This window comes from Phoxinus phoxinus (assembly GCF_949152265.1).
Source record: "Phoxinus phoxinus genome assembly, chromosome: 23".
Classification (NCBI taxonomy): domain Eukaryota; kingdom Metazoa; phylum Chordata; class Actinopteri; order Cypriniformes; family Leuciscidae; genus Phoxinus; species Phoxinus phoxinus.
This window is the reverse complement of record NC_136898.1, coordinates 22,433,764-22,457,987: the sequence shown is the minus strand read 5'-3', so window position 1 is coordinate 22,457,987 and position 24,224 is coordinate 22,433,764. Positions and strand designations below refer to the sequence as shown.

The 24,224-nt window shown below is 35.5% G+C and overlaps 1 protein-coding gene across 2 annotated transcripts in view; it reads right to left on the bottom strand.

Annotated features, from left to right (window-relative positions):
• Positions 1-24,224, bottom strand: part of galt (galactose-1-phosphate uridylyltransferase) — a 118,432-nt gene that overhangs the window by 85,250 nt on the left and 8,958 nt on the right. For both annotated transcript variants that reach the window (XM_079600811.1, XM_079600812.1), the window contains exon 6: positions 21,015-21,071. In XM_079600811.1, coding sequence (XP_079456937.1) covers positions 21,015-21,071 — 57 coding nt within the window. The remainder of the gene's footprint in view (positions 1-21,014; positions 21,072-24,224) is intronic.

Sequence of the window (24,224 nt, the reverse complement as noted above, 5' to 3'; positions counted from 1 at the left end):
ATAAAAATAACTAGAACCGCAAGCCTGGATTTAAAGGATTAGTTCACTTTAAAAAAAAACTTTTGCTGATAATTTACTCACCCCGATGTCATCCAAGATGTCCATGTCTTTCTTTCTTCATTCGAAAAGAAATGAAGGTTTTTGATGAAAATATTTCTCCATATAATGGACTTCAATGGGCCCCAAACGGTCCAAATGACAGTGTCAGTGCCGCTTCAAAGGGCTTTAAACGACACCAGACGATGAATAAGGCTCTTATCTAGCGAAACGTTCGGTCATTTCAAAAATAAATAAAAAAGTTTAAGTTTTATAAGCACAAATGCTCACCTTGCTCTGTTCTGTGATGCGCGTTTGTCACGTCACGTAATACGCAATTACGTTGAAAAGGTCGCGCTTGACCGAGTCAGTGTTTACAAATGTGCGGAAGGACCATACACACATATTCAAATGTATTTGTGTCAGTTTATCGTTTAAAATGCCCATTTCGTGTGCGTATCCTGGTGTTGTAATATTAAAAAGCCTAAAAGAAAATTTTTGTCTGGACAGAAATGTTTTACTTTTCATAGAAGCGTGACCTTTTCAACGTAATTGCGTATTACGTGACGTCACGAACGCGCATCACAGAACAGAGCAAGGTGAGCATTTGTGCTTATAAAACTTAAACTTTTTTATTTATTTTTGAAATGACCAAGCGTTTCGCTAGATAAGACCCTTATTCATCGTCTGGTGTCGTTTAAAGCCCTTTGAAGCGGCACTGACACTGTCATCTGGACCTTGAGCCGTTTGGGAACCATTGAAGTCCATTATATGGAGAAATGTTTTCATCAAAAACCTTAATTTCTTTTCGACTGAAGAAAGAAAGACATGGACATCTTGCATGACATCGGGGTGAGTAAATTATCAGCAAAAGTTTTTTTACAAGTGAACTAATCCTAACGTTGTTATACTTTGCTAATTAATAGCGAAGCGTGTGGCCAGCGAAGCACAGAGTGCATGGAAACCGATCCAATTATACTTTGCAACTAGTGGAGTTGCTACTCGGCGATAACATGTCTCTCATCTTTAGCCTTGTAGAGATGATTTAGGGATGGCAATTGGAAAAGACACTTTAAAACATTCATCTTTCGAGGCGGCAACGACCGTTAGTGCTGCCCAGAGAGAGTTCTGACAACACATCCAATACATCTTCAACAGAACAGGGTGGTAGGAGAGATTCTGCTTTTCCGATTTCTCCGACTCCCACAAGAGCTCTTCATTCACGTATCTTCACGAGGAGAGAAAACTCGGCTCATGAGACAAATGTGATTTTCTGCATAGTGATTTAGAGTTTTTGGAAACTCAATTTCAGCAATTTAATCTAGTGCCACGCATGCCCTCGGAAGACTCTCTCAAGGGTCTTTACTGTGAATTTAGCACTGAATTGTTTGCAATTACATCAAAATCAGTCCCCCGTAATCACACAAAAACTCCCTTCCAGCTGTAAAAGTAACTAGAACCGCAAAGCAAGCCTGTATTTAACATGCCAGCGAAGCACAGGAACAGATCAGACTTAGCAACTGGTGGAGTTGGTACTTGGTGATAACATTTCTCCCATGTTCAGCCTTGTAGAGATGTACTGTATGACATCCAAATATGTGTGGATGTGTGCATCTGCGCACGCTTAAAAAGCTAAGCCACAAAAGAAGCTTGAAAAGGTTCACTTAGAAGTGTTTAAGTTTGGATTTGTAGACTGTGGAGAAATAGCCTCCAGAAACACTCAGTTTGGGGAGGATATGGTAAAGAAGGTAATTGAGAGCATATTGATGTATTGCACTGGTAACACTTCTCAAGTCTAGTTCAAATAAGTCACAAAACACAAGGAAAGGCGCCTTTGGTTGTATTTTCCTCTAAACCGCTAGATGGCACACAAACTGCACTTTCCGAAACATCTGTTTTTCATGATGCACGTGGAAATTTGGCTGATCGGCGACCGCGGAAAGCAGCGCAAAGTTGATTATGCGCCAATTTGACTAATATTTGATGTTTTTTCAAATGTTGCAGATTTAAGATACAAATGAGAATTGCTAAAATTATTGAATATATTTTGAGACAAAGGTCTTCATTATGATTTTCAGTTTTGTCCAAGGTAATTAAAGCAACAGTTTTCCAATAACAGAAGAATATGTGCGAAAGGCACAATAATTAACATAACAATAAACAGCCGGCTGACTTATCCATTTGTTGACATTACGTGGTTAGATTAAGTTGGTAAATAGGGCACACGATATGACTAAAAAGTTTTCCGCCTGCAGACGACAGCATTGCCAAAACAATCCACATTCACACGAGTCCGCGGAAACGACTAAAAACGCTGTATTCTGCTGCCAGGCCAGTAGATGGCGATGAAACACTATAGACTGAACACGTAATGCGCATGTGCATGACGTCAACGTCTTCATAGACTCGCGTTTTTGATGTTTCCACGGAGACAGTTTCCAAAAACTTGCAATTTTAAACCCGTTTTTCAAAACTTTGTGTTTTCAAGCACCCAAAACGTAGTTGTCGTGTAAACGAACGGCCAAAACGAGAGAATAAATACAGTTGTAATACAGTAGATAAGGAACAGATGATAAAAAGTGCTACAAAATGTTACGGCAATTAAAGAGTCGGACTACTGTTGGAAGACAGATAACAGATACAAATACAAATACAGGTAACACACCAGAACCCTGACATAATCATCATATTTATAATGAAACCATCATATTTAATAATATGATATTCATCTTATATAAAAAAATATTATGTATTGTTACAACTGTAAATCGATTTAAAATTATTATGGGATAATATTATGGGATAATCATCTCCTTCAATGCTTTCAGAAACTTTACTTTTGAAAATAATTTAGTTTCTGGCGTGTTAAAATGATTTTTTAAAAAATCGTAATTATTACAAACTCGGAACAGTTTAGTGTGTAATTTGGTAATTACACTTTACAGTAAAGTTCAAATCATTAACATGCATTAGGTATCAGAAACAAACGATGAACAACATTTTTTACAACATTTATTAATCTACATCAATGTCATTGTTAATTCATGTTCGAACATAGTACAATAACTACATTAATTATACTCTCAAGTAATGTATTCATATTTAATTTAACTTTATTTGCCCACAAATGTATTTGTATTTAACATTCACATTAATAAATGCTGTTAAAGTATTGTTTGTTATAATTTTTTTATTGTATTTTCTTAATCTTACCAATTTAACCTTATTGTAATGAAAAATATACTGTATAACAGCATCACGGTTTTGCAAGTTGTTCAAGTTCTTTGGCAGTATCCATCCCAGATTTAATTCGCTCGGTCGTTGCAGCAATACGGCAATTATCTTCTAAAAAAAAGACAGAAAGAGAAAGGACACTTGAGCTTGTGAAATGTCAAGGTCACGGTCTGCCTTTGCATGTTTAATCCAAACCTCCAGAAACATTGTTTCCTTCAGCTGCCAACATCTCTCATCTGAGACCGAACTAAGACCCAATAAAAACTTCATTACATCTGATTGCTGCGGTTATACTTAAACTTTTAGAAATGCTTCCAACAGCATTCACTTCACATTGAGAGGTCTAATAAAAAGTCTCTTTTTCAACAGCAACGGGTAAAGTTTTCCGATAGATGTGTCTATTAATGTTCAAAAACACTGAGCGTTTCATCATTGCAAACTCGCCAACTGTTGTCAAGGATATCTCAGCGTCGTAAACAAAACCGGATGAAACGGTCGGAAAGAACGCGTCTTCCTTCACAATGACTCATGGATCTGCATGGAAATGAGTCTGGTGTGATATGTGGCCTACAAATGCCAGAATGAATTTGAACATGTCTGAGATATCCCCTGCGTGCGCGGTCATCGATGTGACAAGTTTAAAGCTCACAGTCAATCAATGAGAAGCTAATTCTAATTCTTGTGTACGTATCCATAATCCATCATAATCCACGAGGGAGCACTTGTTATAATCAAGAGACAAATTTCTGTTTGCCTGCTGCCAAAAATAATTTCAAAAAGCAACTGTGAAAAGGAGCTCTCTTGCTAAATGATAAATTAGGCTCTCCGTGAGAACCGGGAACCGAGTTCTCCTGGGTTTCTGATTGCAAATATAGAAGTATTTCCACAGTGTTTTTTAAAGCACGCTCTTCCTGCCGAATGTAATATGTGCCTCTGAGAGATAGTTTGACCTCAGTTTTCTGGCGCATCATTGATTGGGGTCGTGGAGTCGAGCTCCACGGCTCTAAATGCACAAGTGAGACTGCTCTGACCTCTCGGCTTAAACACGCTTTTGACTGAAGCCTCGCATCAAAAGACACGAATGGCTGAACACAACTCATCCCTGTTCTCCTGTAACACTATTAAAACTGCCGTACAACCACCGACAACTTTTCTTTGATGGATGGGTTTTTATTTGACAAAAGTAAGAAATTCAAACCCAACAAGTAAGGCTGCACAAATTGAGATTTGTGATTTTGGGGATATATAGAAATTGCGATTTACAAAAAAAAAAAAAAAAATCATGTTCGCTGAGCTTGTTTTTGTAGGGCTGCACAATTTGGCCAAACATTTGTGAATATATATATATATACAGTGGGGAGAACAAGTATTTGATACACTGCCAATTTTGCTGGTTTTTCCACATACAAAGCATGTAGAAGTCTGTCATTTTTATCATAGATACTCTTCAACTGTGAGAGACGGAATCTAAAACAAAAATCCAGAAAATGTAGAAATAATAATAATTATTATTATTATTTTATTATTTTGCATTATAACTAAACAATTACAATATTATATTATTATTATTAATAATAATAATAAATAAGAAAATAAGAAACATCACTGTTGTAATATTTCACTGTAAATCTAGTGATAAATAATAATATTTTTTTACATTACAACTAAAATAACAATACTAATATTTAAACATTAAACCATCAAACTTTTATTTTGACAGAAAATGTCAGGAAGCCATTAATAAAAAATAAAAAAGCTCTTTACAATTTTGTTCTATATTTCGATTAATCATGCAGCCCAACCAGCAAGAAATAAATCCTTGTGATTTCTCTTCAAGGTCTTGTTAAGATCATAAAACGCTGTCAGTAACCCATTATAGAAATGCGTCATATCTCAGAGTGAAAAAATCAATAAGATAAAACATGTCTCACGAAAAGTGGGCAACAGAATTGAGGGTGAATAGTAAATGGATCCTGAGGTTTAATTTTTATAACATTTGCATATTTGTATTATTTTTATATTTAACCTTCAATAATAATTTAATTTCAATCATTAAAATGAATAATATTTAATAAATAATTATATTTAATAATATTATTTAGAATAACATTTCCCAGCAAACATCTGGAACCGAGCAGCACTTTGTTAGTCCGTGTTTATTCTGCTTTTCGAGACTTGGCTTGCTTGGATTTCTGAAAATGATGGATTTTGAAAAGAAAATGAATCATTACTCGTGGGTCACATCTCCGATCACCTCATCATATTTAGGGTGATTTCAGAAGTGGCCCGTGTCTGCATTAAAAGCAGATGAAAAGAGGAGGCTAGAAGAAGACTGAAGGATTCGCTGTTTACAGAATATGAATCACTGTTGGACGGCTTTCAAAGATGTTTTTTTCCAAGTCGTGTTTCCCTGATATTGTGGGAAACTGTGGAGCAGAAGCACACCTGCTGTTCACCAATAATTAGGCAATTAAGATTTGCTTAGTGCAAAACTGTGTAACATCAAGCCTCGTTTATGAAACATAAGCAGAGCAAATGTCTGTGTAAATTGTTGGTAGAAAAATATGCTTATGTAAATCAGCGGCGCCGCCACTGAATCTGCAGCGCAAAACATTTATAGTGTGTGGACTATACGAGACAGATCTTTCCAGTGTATATCATAATGATACAACAAACAAATCTGATTCCCAACGAGCCTTATGAATATGAGTCTTCTTTTAAGGGAATAGCGACCCGATGTATGTAATAGTTTCACTCATAGTCACCGCAGGCAGAAAACAAAAGAATAGGAAGTGTCATCAGCAAAACTTGAGATGGTTCAGTCAGATATTACTGTCACTGTCAGTTAACGTTTAAGACTTAAAGAGAGTGTTACTTTTAACAGTTAAATATGACAACTTGGATAGAAACAGTGTTATATAATGTTACTTCTACACTTATTCATATTTTTTATTTATATTTTGAAAAAAAAGTTCAAATTTGCTTTTATTTTTTATAATCAGTTTTCATTTTGATAAAGTTTAAGCTTTAGTTATTATGTGCTTTTGTATTTTTAATTTTTTTTTATAAGCTTTAATTTTTTTCAGCTTTACTTTTTTTTATTTTCAGTTTTAGTCTTATTAGATGTACTACTTCAATTTGAACTTTCATCTGGAAGCTTGTTTCCACCACTGAAAATCTAAGTAAAAAAAGGTGAATTTTGACTTTTTATCTCGCAATTCTGATTTTTTTTTTCTGGCAACTGCAAATTAATTTTCTCAGGATTGCGAGTTTATATCTTGCAATTCTGACAATTTTTTCTCAGAATTGCGACTTTTTTTAAAAAAAAATTATCTCGCAATTCTGAGAAAATAAGTCAGAATTACAAGATAAAAACTCGCAATCCTGAGAAAATAAACTCGCAATTGCAAGAAAAGTTGTAACTACCTCTATATATTTTATTCAATGGCAGAAACAAGCTTCCATATATTTCAGTTATAGTTGTCAAGGCAACGTTTATAATGTTCTTAGTTTCCAATATTTATATATTATTTGTTTTATTTCATATAAAATATATATATTGTTTTATATATATATAGTTTTAGTTAACAATGACAATATTATGCTGAGAAAATAACAAATAACAGTTTCAGAAGGTATTTTATGATTGGTACATTCTGCTCATTTGCATAAAGTTCAGTTGTGCTCATCTTTGTCACATGACTAATAGTCACTCACTTCTGTTCTGACATAAAACATCTTACTGGCCATAAACATTTGAACGGTAGCATACACTGTATATTAAATCATAATTCTATCTTAACTGTCGATCATGCATGTCATCTGTACTGGTAATGACAACACATTTGTAATTATGCAAATGTGAAAATAAAGTGAACCTGGTTTGTGTTCACATTACACATTATAAGTAAACTTAAGTCATACTCTGCATTACAAATGATTGTACAGAATAGCATTCCTCTGATGTTTCATGAACAAGACCCGCTGGAGATAAAAGCCTTCTGGTCATTTTTTGGGGTTGTGAAACCCTGTCAGTGTGAGCAGCTCAAGCGGGGGTGTTTGAGTACAGCGAGTCAACAGGTTCTCCAGCCCGAGGTGATGACTGCTTTAAAAAGCCCTCTCGGTATCATCATTTTCATAATTGCCTTCGCGCCGGCCACATGAAGGCCTTTAGTTATGTGTACTTAATGACAGCGCTATTCCCTGCGAGCTCCACGCAACCTTTGAGGCGAGGAAAGTTCACACAGGTAAGCACTTTGCTCAGAGAGCTATTGAAAATGAGGCCGGTGCGCTTATGCATTAAACATTAAGCCCCAGTAGACGAGCGAAAGAGAAAAACACTCGTTTAATCGAGTCCATTTTCCCAAGAATTCCAATTAAATGTCTAAAATGAAATAAAATCCTTTGCGTCATGTGAAATCATGAAGCCCATCTCTCTCTCCCTCAAGTTCAAGTTGCTTTATTGGCATGACATTTGGAATATAGTATTGCCAAAGCATTTTTAAACAAGTATATTTAAACACAGAAGGGAATTACACCACTACAGTAATAACAATTAAAGATGAGGAACTGTAGATAATAGAAAAACAGCAGATAATATATCTATCCTAATATTAATTATAAGTATTATGCAATAAAGAATGTGTAAATTATAGCAAACGAATATGGATTAACCATATGGTTTGTACTTTGTAGGGTTATATATATTTTTTTTTTCAGATAGTTTGGCTGCCATGTCATCCTCTCCGAGCATATAGTGGAGTTTATGTAATTTAGAGTAAAGAATGAAAAATTTGTGCTGCAAATTGGGGAAAATAACCCCCTTGTAGTAGACATGGGACAGACAAGAAGAAAGTGTTTATCATCCTCTATTTGCTTCAAACCAGTGTCTGCATATAGTCTCTGTTCTCTTGTTCTATCCAAGATTTATTTCTAAGTCATGGTCACTGAGTCCATATTTTGAAAGAATTTGTACTTCTTTTAATCATTTATTTGATAAGTAATTTGTCAATTTGGTGGTTATTTTGCCAAGTTTAGTTTAAAGGTCAAAAAATAAATTGTATTAAACATGGACCTTTATTTTCATTAAAAATGGCTTGTTTCTGCTATTGCAGGCTCGTTTTGTAAGCAATTAAAATGAGCAATAATAATTAATGTAAGTAATTAATTTGGACAAGTGCAAACTGGGTGCCTGTAAGACGGACCTTCTCGGCCAGAATCGGTTCAAAGTCATGCATCTTTGTAACCGGAGCCGGGCGCAAAGTTACACAAAAACATTGTGCACACACCGCCAGACAAAGGCCCTGTCCCAAATGGCGCCCTAAACACTCGCGGTCTTCCTACAAGTCCGCACTTTTGTGACGTAACGCCACTTTGACTGTCGGGAAGAAGTCTGCAGTGAAGCTCGCTTCAGTGAGGGTTCTGCAAAAGTGCGCATCGAGGGCATACCGACCGCAATGAGCACCCTTCTTACACCTAAAATGACAAATGGGACACCCTGCGATCTCATGGACTTACCGCATACACGTACCCGGCAGCCACTGTAAGTCCACAAGACCGTAAGTGCATTTGAAGTGTGCCATTTGGGACAGGGCCAAAATAGGGTCTTGCGCACTCAACGCGCACGACCGCCCACACCGCAATGATGTCATGTTTGCCGCGCACACCTTCGCGCTCGTGTGGACACGGCGGGTATAATCCAAGCTTAACGGGTATAAGCCCAGTTCAGCCCTACAGGCAAAGTCCCTTTAAGGCAAGTCATTTCACTCGGCGGCCATCTTTGAAACCCTCTCGGACATCTTATGTCAGTCATGCGAGTGCAGCTACTATCTTTTTGAACGAGGAAACATCAAAATATCCAAAACTGTTCGCCGAATTTACGAATAAATTTCATATTTGAAATCACCAATGAAATCTGACAACAACCGTCTCATAAATGTTGTTTCTAAACGCTCGAATCATAACAGAAAACGACATTGTTCAGGCTGGATCAAGCTAATGCGCAGTGGAAGCACGTCTGACTGTTTCTATAGGAACCGGAGCTTCTAGCGGCAGCTGCAGTGATGCGATGACTTTACCAATCGCCGATTGGCTCTTATTTAGAAGGCGGGACTTATTCCGCCATATTGAGCATCGAGTGTTCAATAGTCTTTGCTACAGGCATTGCTAGAAGTGCCTTTATTTACTCTTTACAAATTCCAGTTGTGTTCTTTCTATAAAATATCGATCCCATATAGAACTGGTTTAATGATCGCGAGACCTTTTATTTTGATTTGATGGCATAAAAATGCCCTCGAGCCCTCTCATTCAAGGCCTTTACAGCCAGACTAAAGCCCCCTGATGCTGAGATCTCAAAGCCCAGGGAAGTGTAGCTAGTCCTGTGTTCTGAGACTTCTCCTCCATATCTGAACTGGTATATGTGGTATACGTGATAACATGTTTAATGGTACAAGACATTAGGAAAATATGAAATACAGAAGTGGCGTCACATTACGTTAATAAAAATCATTTAGTAGCCTATCTTTGCCTTGTTTTTGAATACATAAATCAAATAGTGTAAAATACATTTCAGAGAAAGTTTTTCTCAATATTTTCCACTGGAAACAACAGATAGACCTTGTGCAGGTGCGCAAATGTTCCGGTCAAGTTTGTTTTTATAAATTACAACTTATGCGTCGGAAAACTCAAATAAATTATTTTGGCCTCTTGTTAAATTTAGTTAATTAAAATAAGCAAAAGTAACACGATTGTTTAATATTGTGTCACAACTTAATTTAATTGTGTTCAATCAACCTAATATATTTAAACCGAAAGTTTACTTAATTAATTTGTGTGAAAACTACATGAATAATTTTTGTTGCCATCTAACTGGGCAGTGGATCTGTAGTTCCCAGCATGCTTTGCAAGGGACTGCATACATTTAGGGATTAAAGTGTTATTTTATTTGTTTTTCAGTAAATGGAAAGATGTTGTTAGTTAATGTTAGTGTTTAATGTTCCGTTATGTTAGAAACTTAGAGGACTTTCTGTAATGTTTTTGATTTTTGTGGTTACCATTATGCAGAAGAGTGGCGGCTGTGTTTAGGGCACTCAGTATATACTTTATTTCCATTAAACCTCACTCGCAAAACTGCTAAAGTAATATTTAATATTACTATGTAATGGTTTTAATTAAATAGAACACTAGTTACATCAAGCATTAGAAGTGATTGTAGAGTCAAATTAGCTAAAATTATAATGTTGGCGATTTTAAGCAAGACAAAAACTAACCCGACTAAACTATCTAGCAGGATTGACTAAATTAATTGAAGTTCATACAACAAGATTACAACAAATCATTTCAAACAAATTAGATTTTGATGGAAAAATGTAATTCAATTTCGTGGAAAGGTTTTCCTTAATTTAATTAAGTTCGTTCAACAGCTTATTTTTTTTCAGGGCCGGTTTTGTGCGAACGCAACGGTTATAAATGAGGCCCCAGGGCTTCACCACGACTCTGGTTGTGTCCAGGTTTACTCTCGGTGTCCATTCCTCGCAGAACTGTTCTCGCTCTCTCTCCTCACTGTTTTAGAGGTAATATCTGGCATGACTTTAAACGAGCCCGGTGCGATTGGTCAGCGGTGTGTGTGTGTGTGTGTGTGTGTGTGTGTGCCGCTATACGTGCATCTCCTCAGTATTCCGGCTGCTGATGTGGATGTCAGGAGTGATAAAGGAGGATTCAGGAACGAAGGATGGACTAATCGGGCAGTCTTCACGCACCCGTCCCGGAGCCCTAGAGGCCGCGTTTATGAACCTCCGTGAAATAAAACGCCAGACAGCGGTCCATCACTCTCTAGAACAGTGAAGCAGAAAAGCGTAAAGAAACACGTCTCGCAGTCAGTAAATATGCTAGCGGTGACAGCATCAGAGACATTAAAAACAAGCGCGGCGCTATGATTCTCAGGCCTGACCCGCAGGCGATATTTGGGGATGCTACAGTTCTCCAGAGTTTGTATATGTCTGTTCTTAACAGATGGCTCAGATGATTGACGTTTCCCGACGTTCGCTTGCGATATTTATTTCCTGCTTGTGTCGGAGCCCATGGAGAGCGGCAGATTGACTTGCCGTTTGGAAAAGCATCAGCCGGAGATCCAAGAGAACGTCAATCACACCTCACTTCTGACCGGCAATCTCTCTCTCTCTCCGTGCCATTTCTCTGCTATCGGCCCAGCTGTGTATGTAAATTCACAGATAAGACGACATTATACACAACGTGTGCTAACGCAGGGATAAACCAGAGATGTCGTCACTGGAGTTGGTTTAGGAAAAGGATCATAAAAAGAGAAGATTCTTCTAAATTAAGATTCTTCATTTATTCTGAATTTGACCAAGATCGGGACATGTTGTTTGCCGTGGCTCCTCAGAGCCGGATAATCTGTGTGAACTGTGGATTTCAAATCCTCTGTGAAAATATCCCTCTTCTTGAGAGGTGCTACACACATTTCAGTGCAAATAAAAAGTAAAAAAGACCATCAGTGGATTTTTCTACCAGTGAATTGAGTCAATCAACCATGAGAACATAATTTGGTTTGCAACCAGCCATCAAATTTGGGGAAATTGTGTATTAGTGTTATTAAAAATGTGTTAGATGTTTCTGTTTGCACAGTTTTTTTACATCCTAACATTGTGATGAGTCATGTTGACAGTCGGGGTGTATTTATAACAATCTCTAAATTATGCATTTCTGTTTACGGATAAAACAGTAAGTGGTGTGGCTTTAACCAGAAACCATCAGCTTACTTGAGAAAACTCATATCTATTCCCTTCGTAGTTATCATTTAACAATTATACCCTTTATGAGTCATAAAATCATTGTTTTTTAATTTAACTAAAGCCTTTATTTCAATACGTCATTTACGTCAATAGCCTGACAGATGTAGTTGGGTTGTGCTTTGGATGAACCGAGACCTCTCAAATATTGAAATATCTTATAATTCAAACAATAATATTTAATGTTACATAAAAGAAAAAAGACTGCAAGGGTGTCTAGCACTAGCATTTGTATGTTTGGGGTCAGTAAGATTTTTTAATTCATTAAAAATATATACTTTTATTCAGCAAGGATGTTTTAAATGAATAAAAAATGACCTTTATACACTTTCAAGTTTCAAATATATGCTGTTCTTCTAACTTTTATATTCATTTATTTAATGCCCAATGATTTTCAACATTGATAATAATAAATAATCATAAATGTTTCTTGATCATCAAATCATGATTTCTGAAGGATCATGTGACACTGAAGGCTGGAGTAATGATGCTGAAAATTCGGGTTTCATCAGAGGAATAAATTACAGTTTCAAAACACATTAAAATAGAAAACAGTTATTTAAAATTGTAATAATATTTCACGTTCTTACTGTATTGCTGTCAAGCATGTACTGTATTTAACTATTTAATTAACTACATCTTCTTATCTGTCAATATAAGTCATCAGTACTTTAATATGCTGATGACAAAACATATGTAATTATGCAAATGTCAAAAGTAAAGTGAACCTGGTTTGTGTTCACATTACACATTAGAAGTGAACTAAAAGTGAACTTGAGTGACTGCACGTGAGCTAAACGCCGTAGCTGGATTGGTTTAACGGGGTTTGATGAATGAGTGATGTAACTCACACTAGACTTTGAGGACACAAAAGCTAAAAGGTCACGCCGTGACGAATCAATTTGCTTTACAGGGTTAAGAGTGCAATCACAAACCCGACGGAAAGCTTTAAGTGGACCAAAGCGTTCATGTAAACTGTCCCTGACCTTAAAAGATGCTTCAGATTTGTTTCTTTTCGGTTTAGGTCCATTAGCTAGCAGGGTTTAAGTCCATTTTCCATTCAATATTTATCTTTTGTGTGTGTGTTTGTGGAACCAGATCCACTTGAATATTATTAAATAATGATGATGATAATTATATTGCACTCAGATAAACATAATAATCAATGAACTTTCCATTTCTGGATAAAACGACTCCTGAAACTTACTAGCACAATGTTGCAGTTTTTGTGGACTCTAAACACTATATTATTCTTATTGTTATTATGCATGATATATCTCACGAGAGTCTCGGTTTAGTTTGCTTTAAAGGGTCCAAGTTAATTTAAGCATTCACACATAAGCTAAAATTCACACGATCCCTTAAATGAGACAAAAAGTGTGAAAACTCTCTGCGATAAAGTGTTTTAAATTTCCCAAAGCGGCATCAAGATAATGGCTGCGCGAGAGCGATGAGTCTGGTGTTTAGTGTTTGCTCAGGGGTGGGTGGTTACGGATGATATGAGAGAGCGTGGGACAGACAGAGAGAAAAAGACACAGATCACACAGCTCTCGCTCGCTCCCTCTCCGCAAATACTCTCATCCCGGAGAAGGTGGGCAGCCGGATACATGCGGCTTATCCATCTCTCCCAGGGCATGCTGGGTAAAGCTCAACTCCTGCCGGCTGACATAGACCTAAGCCACGCAGAGCTCCGGTCTCTCCGCGGAGGGCCACACACGCACTGGCAGGGGGATTTATTTACTCATATTTAGCGGCGTCCATTGATAAAATCATATGAGAAACTTAAGAGCGGCTTACGGCTGATGTTATCTGAGCCCGCGTGCGCTGCGAGGGCGATTTATGTTGGAGGTCGGTGATTGATGTCACGTCCAGCACATACTGGGACGAGGGGTGGATGTGTTGTCGTGCCGACACTGTGATGCATGGATGAGCTGTTGCCTAGGAAACTAGTCTAATGTGCTGGGTCTATTAACATTTAGGGGGAAAAATATTCAAATATTTTGTCCTGTCCCAGATTAATATGCAGAGACAAGTACAATTTGGACTTTTAATTTAGATTTTATGTACATATTTGATTTGTGCTTTTAATGTAAATTTTTTTTTTTTTTTTTTAAGTAGCCTATTATTTCCAGTGTTTTCTAGTTTTAAGTTTATTTTAGTGTCATTATTGTGATAGCATTTTAAGGCTGTCAAAGTTATGTTCTCAACACAGTCTTATTATTATTGCTACCGGTATTCACTGTTATAATTGTTAATTAATACTGTTAAAAACCACAATGTAAAAATCATGTTATATGATCAATAAGTTATGACAACATATGTTTTTAACTCAACAAAATAAGTTAAGCAATTTTTTATTAGTTTTAAGTTAAACAAGATTCAACTCCTTGTCAAAGTCAATTTAATGTGATTTAAGTTGAAATGGCTTGAATATCCAAGCTGATTGTACTTAAAAAAATTAAGCCAGCAAAAAAAATCATAATTCAGTGCAGTGTCCTTAACTGAAATAAAACATAAATATTAGACGAAAAACTTAAAACCTTAACTTATTTCATTTCATTTCTTATTTTCGTTTAAGTTAGAGTACAACTGAAATGAAATAAAACTAGACAGAAATATTAAACAAAATATATTTTAAAAATGACAAAAGCACAAAAAAACATGACTAAAATTTAAATAAGAAATTTAAATAAAAGCTAATTCGAAATAGCATGAATATAAAAGTATATAAATAATACTAAACAACACTGTTGCTATCTTGAAAATTAAAATGCTTATTGCAGGTGGATTGTTAAGGTTTTAAGTTTTATAATATGTATCAAAAACTAAAAGTAAAGTAAAGTAAAAAAAAAAAAAAAAAAAAAAAAAAGTAAAATCACTTCATGTCCATTTTTATGTAATTTAGTTGTGATGAAAATACTTTTAGTTTTTATCATGCATTTTATTTTTATTACAGTTACAATTTTATTCAGTTTCTGTTAATGATAACCCAAGTTGGAAACACTTGTTAGGCTTAACCGATGGGCATTTACATTTGCATTTATTATAGTTGCTGCATTACAAATAAATAAATAAACATTTCTCGCAACTTCTGGTAAGGTTTACTTTCCCCAGCCGACTAAACTATATCAATCACAAGTTAGTTCAGTACATCGGCACCAGAGATCAGATTTGATGAAGCTAAGAGAAAAATGAAAGGTGGTAAACTATAAATCTATGGTATGACTATTAAACCTACATTCCTCGGGTGTGGTTTATTAAAAAGAGTATTATAGGGAAAACATGAGTGGTTTGTGGCAGGATCTTTAAAAGGAGCTTTATATCAAACCGTCTCAAAATCCTCTACTGCCCCCTAGTGGAAACCACAGGCGTACATCAGCACTTAATGAATTGAGTGAGAGAGGGAGCTCAGTGTGTGGCAGACCCAGCGAGTCTGTCTTGCTGCGCTGTCACGGCACGACAGTGACAGGCTTCCTGTGCTTAGAAGAAACAAGGGGGAGACAGACAGCCTGGAAAAGGGAAACGAGAGGAAACACAAGTTCCTTGCAGCTCCAAAGTCAGAGCAGAAACATGAAGATGTCAATAAAACGCACACGCTATGAAACTGATAAAAGCAGAGACGTTTTCCGCACCGCTGCCATCCCGCTTGACTCTGAGGCCGAGAGGCGAGAGTCATTTCCTAGCGGGAAGACGGATTCAGTGACGTCTTCTCCTGGAACATCTCTAGTTCCCTAATTAGAGTCTACAGGCTTTTTAAGCTCGTCAGCAGTCTCTCCGCTGAGGTGACAGTTAAAGGGGAGAGTTAGACCAAAAATGAAAATCAGCCCATGATTTACTCACCCTCAAGTCATCCTATGTGTATATGACATTCTTCTTTCAGACGAACACAATCAGAGATATATAAAAATATGCTCTGGCTCTTCAAAGCTTCATAATGGCCGTTTCTGTTTTGAAGTCCATCTATCCATCATAAAAGTGCATCTATCCATTATAAAAGTGCATCTATCCATCATAAAAGTGCATCTATCCATCATAAAAGTGCATCTATCCATCATAAAAGTGTATCTATCCATCATAAAAGTGTGTCTATCCATCATAAAAGTGCATCTATCCATTATAAAAGTGCATCTATCCATCATAAAAGTGCATCTATTCATTATAAAAGTGTATCTATCCATTATAAAAGTGCATCTATCCATCATAAAAGTGCATCTATCCATCATAAAAGTACATCTATCCATCATAAAAGTGCATCTATCCATTATAAAAGTGTATCTATCCATCATAAAAGTGCATCTTTTTAACTAGCATAGATGAATTAATTTATGTGGTTTATGATTTTTTGATTTTAGGATGTTGTTGAAATTCGGATGATTTGTGTAAATGTTTTTGTCTTTGTGTTTTATCACCAAGGACCATGTTGGAAATAAGTGTTTACACTTTAACATGTTATCCTTTGGATTATGTATGTTTGTTAATCCATAAAATAAATAAATCAATCAATCATCTATCCATTATAAAAGTGTATCTATCCATCATAAAAGTGCATCTATCCATCATAAAAGTGTGTCTATCCATCATAAAAGTGCATCTATCCATCATAAAAGTGTCTATCCATCATAAAAGTGTGTCTATCCATCATAAAAGTGCATCTATCCATCATAAAAGTGCATCTATCCATCATAAAAGTGTATCCATCCATCATAAAAGTGTATATATCCATCATAAAAGTGTCTATCCATCATAAAAGTGTATCTATCCATCATAAAAGTGTATCTATCCATCATAAAAGTGTCTATCCATCATAAAAGTGTATCTATCCATCATAAAAGTGCATCTATCCATTATAAAAGTGTATCTATCCATCATAAAAGTGCATCTATCCATTATAAAAGTGCATCTATCCATAATAAAAGTGCATCTATCCATCATAAAAGTGTCTATCCATCATAAAAGTGCATCTATCCATTATAAAAGTGTCTATCCATCATAAAAGTGCATCTATCCATTATAAAAGTGCATCTATCCATCATAAAAGTGCATCTATCCATCATAAAAGTGTCTATCCATCATAAAAGTGCATCTATCCATCATAAAAGTGCATCTATCCATCATAAAAGTGTCTATCCATCATAAAAGTGCATCTATCCATTATAAAAGTGCATCTATCCATCATAAAAGTGCATCTATCCATCATAAAAGTGTCTATCCATCATAAAAGTACATCTATCCATGATAAAAGTACATCTATCCATGATAAAAGTGCATCTATCCATGATAAAAGTGCTCCACATGGCTACGGGGGTTCAAAAGGCCTTCTGAAGTGAAGCGATGCGTTTGTGTAAGAAACATTCATATTTAAATCTTTATGAAGTAAAATTCTAGCTTCCGGGCCAAACACAGTCTACTTGCGTATAAAGCGCAACTTACGCAACTTGTGAAAGTCGGAAGTAGCAAGTGCGTAATGGCGTAGCGTAAATATCAGCAGTGTGTCACATTACTCACATAAGTTGCGCTTAAGTCTAAGTGGAATCCGTATGCACTTTTATAATGGATAGATGCACTTTTATGATGGATAGATGCACTTTTATGATGGATAGACACTTTTATGATGGATAGATACACTTGTATGATGGATAGATACACTTTTATGATGGATAGACACTTTTATGATGGATAGATACACTTTTATGATGGATAGACACACTTTTATGATGGATAGATACACTTTTATGATGGATAGATGCACTTTTATGATGGATAGATACACTTTTATGATGGATAGATGCACTTTTATGATGGATAGACGCACTTTTATGATGGATAGATACACTTTTATGATGGATAGATGCACTTTTATGATGGATAGATGCACTTTTATGATGGATAGATGCACTTTTATGATGGATAGATACACTTTTATGATGGATAGATGCACTTTTATACTGGATAGATGCACTTTTATGATGGATAGATACACTTTTATGATGGATAGACACTTTTATGATGGATAGATGCACTTTTATGATGGATAGATACACTTTTATGATGGATAGACACTTTTATGATGGATAGATACACTTTTATGATGGATAGATGCACTTTTATGATGGATAGACACTTTTATGATGGATAGATACACTTTTATATTGGATAGATGCACTTTTATGATGGATAGATGCACTTTTATGATGGATGATAGATGCACTTTTATGATGGATAGATGCACTTTTATGATGGATGCACTTTTATGATGGATAGATGCACTTTTATGATGGATAGATGCACTTTTATGATGGATAGATACACTTTTATGATGGATAGATGCACTTTTATGATGGATGATGGATGCACTTTTATGATGGATAGATGCACTTTTATGATGGATGATGGATGCACTTTTATGATGGATAGATGCACTTTTATGATGGATAGATGCACTTTTATGATGGATAGATGCACTTTTATAATGGATGGATGCACTTTTATGATGGATAGATGTACTTTTATAATGGATGGATGCACTTTTATGATGGATAGATGCACTTTTATGATGGATGATGGATGCACTTTTATAATGGATGGATACACTTTTATAATGGATAGATGCACTTTTATAATGGATAGATGCACTTTTATGATGGATAGATGTACTTCTATAATGGATGGATACACTTTTATAATGGATAGATGTACTTTTATAATGGATGGATACACTTTTATGATGGATAGATGCACTTTTATAATGGATGGATACACTTTTATGATGGATAGATGCACTTTTATCATGGATAGATGCACTTTTATAATGGATAGATGCACTTTTATAATGGATGGATACACTTTTATGATGGATAGTTGCACTTTTATAATGGATGGATACACTTTTATAATGGATAGATGTACTTTTATAATGGATGGATACACTTTTATGATGGATAGATGCACTTTTATAATGGATGGATACACTTTTATGATGGATAGATGCACTTTTATAATGGATGGATACACTTTTATGATGGATAGATGCACTTTTATCATGGATAGATGCACTTTTATAATGGATAGATGCACTTTTATAATGGATGGATACACTTTTATGATGGATAGTTGCACTTTTATAATGGATGGATACACTTTTATGATGGATATATGCACTTTTATAATGGATGGATGCACTTTTATGATGGATAGATGTACTTTTATAATGGATGGATACACTTTTATGATGGATAGTTGCACTTTTATAATGGATGGATACACTTTTATAATGGATAGATGTACTTTTATAATGGATGGATACACTTTTATGATGGATAGATGCACTTTTATAATGGATGGATACACTTTTATGATGGATAGATGCACTTTTATAATGGATAGATGCACCTTTATGATGGATGGATGCACTTTTATGATGGATAGATGCACTTTTATAATGGATGGATGCACTTTTATGATGGATAGATGCACTTTTATAATGGATGGATGCACTTTTATGATGGATAGATACACTTTTATGATGGATAGATACACTTTTATGATGGATAGATACACTTTTATGATGGATAGATGCACTTTTATGATGGATGATGGATGCACTTTTATAATGGATGGATACACTTTTATGATGGATGGATGCACTTTTATGATGGATAGATGTACTTTTATAATGGATGGATACACTTTTATGATGGATAGATGTACTTTTATAATGGATGGATACACTTTTATAATGGATAGATGTACTTTTATAATGGATGGATACACTTTTATGATGGATAGTTGCACTTTTATAATGGATGGATACACTTTTATAATGGATAGATGCACCTTTATGATGGATGGATGCACTTTTATGATGGATAGACACACTTTTATAATGGATGGATACACTTTTATCATGGATAGATGCACTTTTATAATGGATAGATGCACTTTTATGATGGATAGATGCACTTTTATCATGGATAGATGCACTTTTATAATGGATAGATGCACCTTTATGATGGATGGATGCACTTTTATGATGGATAGATGCACTTTTATAATGGATGGATACACTTTTATCATGGATAGATGCACTTTTATAATGGATAGATGCACATTTATGATGGATAGATACACTTTTATGATGGATAGATGCACTTTTATGATGGATAGATGCACTTTTATAATGGATGGATACACTTTTATGATGGATAGATGCACTTTTATAATGGATAGATGTACTTTTATAATGGATGGATACACTTTTATGATGGATAGATGTACTTTTATAATGGATGGATACACTTTTATAATGGATAGATGTACTTTTATAATGGATGGATACACTTTTATGATGGATAGTTGCACTTTTATAATGGATGGATACACTTTTATAATGGATAGATCTACTTTTATAATGGATAGATGCACTTTTATAATGGATAGATGATGGATGCACTTTTATGATGGATAGATGCATTTTTATAATGGATAGATGCCCTTTTATGATGGATGTACTTTTATCATGGATATATGCACTTTAATGATGGATTGATGTACTTGTATCATGGATGGATACACTTTTATCATGGATAGATGCACTTTGATGGACTTCAAAACAAAAACGGCCATTCACTGCCATTATAAAGCTGGGAAGAGCCAGAACATTTTTTTATATAACTCAGATTGTATTCGTTGGAAAGAAGAATGTCATATACACCTAGGATGACTTGAGGGTGAGTAAATCATGGGCTAATTTTCATTTTAAACTATCCCTTTAAACACCTATTCCAGCCTAAAAAAAGAGCATTCAGATGGCCGAAGACTGCAGCTGATTCGCCTTAATCTGCAGAAAGGCATTCTAGGGCTTTCTGCCTCAGAGAGTCGACAGGGGCAGAATGAGGCAGAAAAAGAGGACATCAATGAAGTAGCAAGGTTACGGCATACCTGACAGTGAGGATGGGGGTTTGAACAGCCCATCGCGGCTCCTTTATTCTCAAAGATCTGAAACACAAGAGAAAGAGACATTACGTCCTGTCAAAGAACCCAGACATAACAAGCCACAGCAAACGTTATACAAGCGTACAGACACAACCCAAAACATGCTGCAGACAGACAGGTGCAGAGAAAACATGCACTCTCTTATTAAGACATGAAGAGATCAGAGATCACATGTTGCTGTTTGAAAGGAAACATCCTGTCGGAGGGAGTTTTAAGACTTCCTGGCACCTCCCTCAAGGGTGATATAAAAGGATTTGGGCAGGATCTGGCCTTGACTACTCCACTTGATAAATATTGACTCGGGTAAAGTCACCGCTCTTCAGGGTCTGTAAATTGCAAAGACGAGGCGAAACACGTTCTCTGATGTGTTTAACAGAAAGGGGAGATAACCACCGGTGTTATCCGGAGGAGTCGGTGACCGATAGTCTCCAGTGGGGGAAATGCAGCAGCTTCCAGTAGATGCTTCTCCGATTGGACTGAACTTTGATGTTCCCCTAAATGAATGATAATTATTCGTTTCAACCTGGATTTTTTTTTTTTTTTTTTAACGCTCACATCCACTATAGGCATGCGTGAGCCGTTAAGCGTCTGAATGCTAGTGGGGGGGGTCTATGATGCGATGATGTAACACTATCAGTCGGTGTCTAGAGCATGTGCAAATGTGTTTGTCAAATATCTATTCCGAAGCTGTAGGGGGCGCTCTATAGAGAAACATGCGAGCAAAATACAGCGAAGAATTTCCCGAAACTGCATAGCCCTGCTTTAAGCTATGAAACTTGCTGGATGTTTTAATATTACAAAGACCTCTTGCATGACAAAAGATCAAGGCAAATTTGCAATTTAAAGACACAAGCAAGCGAGCACCACCAGAACGCAAGTCATTGAATCAATGCATTAATTATTTTGTTGAGCGCTGTGATTCCCCCTTGAGAGGTTCGAACCTGCAAACCTTCAGCTACCAGCCCACAGCTTTGACCACTTGAATACACCCTGTACTTATGTTTATGAAGATCATTTAAACTGATGGCACTGCTCTCCTTGCTATTTGTAGCTGTTATGTACCACAGCGTCATAGTGCATTGGGAGAGGTATTTGTACACTGTCGTAACTGTAATGTTTATTGTATTTCTGCACTCCGGGAGAATACACTCTTCTTGTATTAATTGGTATTGACTGTGTTGTGTGGTAGTACATGAGTGTCCTCCCCTCATTATTTATCTGTTTGTGGGAAAACTGCAGGACTATAGTTGGTTTACACCTGATGGTGATCACAATGACAGTTGTTGTGTTTCATCAATACATGTGGTGGATACAATAATATAGAGTTAATTTTGGTTACACTTTATTTCGATGGTCAACTTTAGACATTTTTACTTACTATAAGTAGTGTTGCAACTCTAATTGATTTGCAACTACATGTCAACCAACTCTTAAGAGTATTAGTAGAGTATAAGTAGAAGTAGAGTATTAGTATAAGTAGAAGTAGAGTAGTAGTATAAGTAGAGTATTAGTAGAGTGTTAGTAGAGTATTAGTAGAGTGTTAGTAGAGTATTAGTAGAGTGTTAGTAGAGTGTTAGTAGAGTGTTAGTAGAAGTAGAGTATTAATAGAGTATTAGTAGAGTGTTAGTCGAGTATTAGTAGAAGTAGAGTATAAGTAGAGTATTAGTAGAGTGTTAGTAGAGTATTAGTAGAGTGTTAGTAGAGTGTTAGTCGAGTATTAGTAGAAGTAGAGTATAAGTAGAGTATTAGTAGAGTGTTAGTAGAGTGTTAGTAGAGTATTAGTAGAAGTAGAGTATTAGTAGAGTATTAGTAGAGTATTAGTAGAGTGTTAGTCGAGTGTTAGTAGAGTGTTAGTAGAAGTAGAGTATTAGTAGAGTATTAGTAGAGTGTTAGTAGAGTATTAGTAGAAGTAGAGTGTTAGTAGAGTATTAGTAGAAGTAGAGTATTAGTAGAGTATTAGTCGAGTATTAGTAGAAGTAGAGTATTAGTATTAGTAGAGTATTAGTAGAGTATTAGTAGAAGTAGAGTATTAGTAGAGTGTTAGTCGAGTATTAGTAGAAGTAGAGTATAAGTAGAGTATTAGTAGAGTGTTAGTAGAGTGTTAGTAGAGTATTAGTAGAAGTAGAGTATTAGTAGAGTATTAGTAGAAGTAGAGTATTAGTAGAGTGTTAGTAGAGTGTTAGTCGAGTATTAGTAGAGTGTTAGTAGAAGTAGAGTATTAGTAGAGTATTAGTAGAGTGTTAGTAGAGTATTAGTAGAAGTAGAGTGTTAGTAGAGTGTTAGTAGAGTATTAGTAGAAGTAGAGTATTAGTAGAGTATTAGTAGAGTGTTAGTCGAGTATTAGTAGAAGTAGAGTATTAGTAGAAGTAGAGTATTAGTAGAGTATTAGTAGAGTATTAGTAGAAGTAGAGTATTAGTAGAGTATTAGTAGAAGTAGAGTATTAGTAGAAGTAGAGTATTAGTAGAGTATTGGTAGAAGTAGAGTATTAGTAGAAGTAGAGTATTAGTAGAGTATTAGTAGAAGTAGAGTATTAGTAGAAGTAGAGTATTAGTAGAGTATTAGTAGAAGTAGAGTATTAGTAGAAGTAGAGTGTTAGTAGAGTATTAGTAGAGTATTAGTAGAAGTAGAGTATTAGTAGAAGTAGAGTGTTAGTAGAGTATTAGTAGAGTATTAGTAGAAGTAGAGTATTAGTAGAAGTAGAGTATTAGTAGAGTATTAGTAGAAGTAGAGTATTAGTAGAAGTAGAGTGTTAGTAGAGTATTAGTAGAAGTAGAGTAAAAATAGAAGTAGAGTGTTAGTAGAAGTAGAGTATTAGTAGAAGTAGAGTATAAGTAGAAGTAGAGTTAGTAGAGTATTAGTAGAGTATTAGTAGAGTGTTACTAGAGTGATAGTAGAGTGTTACTAGAGTGATAGTAGAGTGTTAGGGTCGGGTTAGTAGAATAAGTTGACATGTAGTTGCAAAGTTATTTATAGTCAGTATAATGTCTTTTGAGAAGCATCACAATAAAGAGTTATCAGATATTAAGCAGACAGTCTACTAATACTCTAATGAGAGTTAGTTGACATGTAGTAGAATGTCTAAAACTGCTATTGATTTTCCCAATACAGGACACATTTTATGTTGCATGGAGAAGAAATGTTTAATAGGATTATGA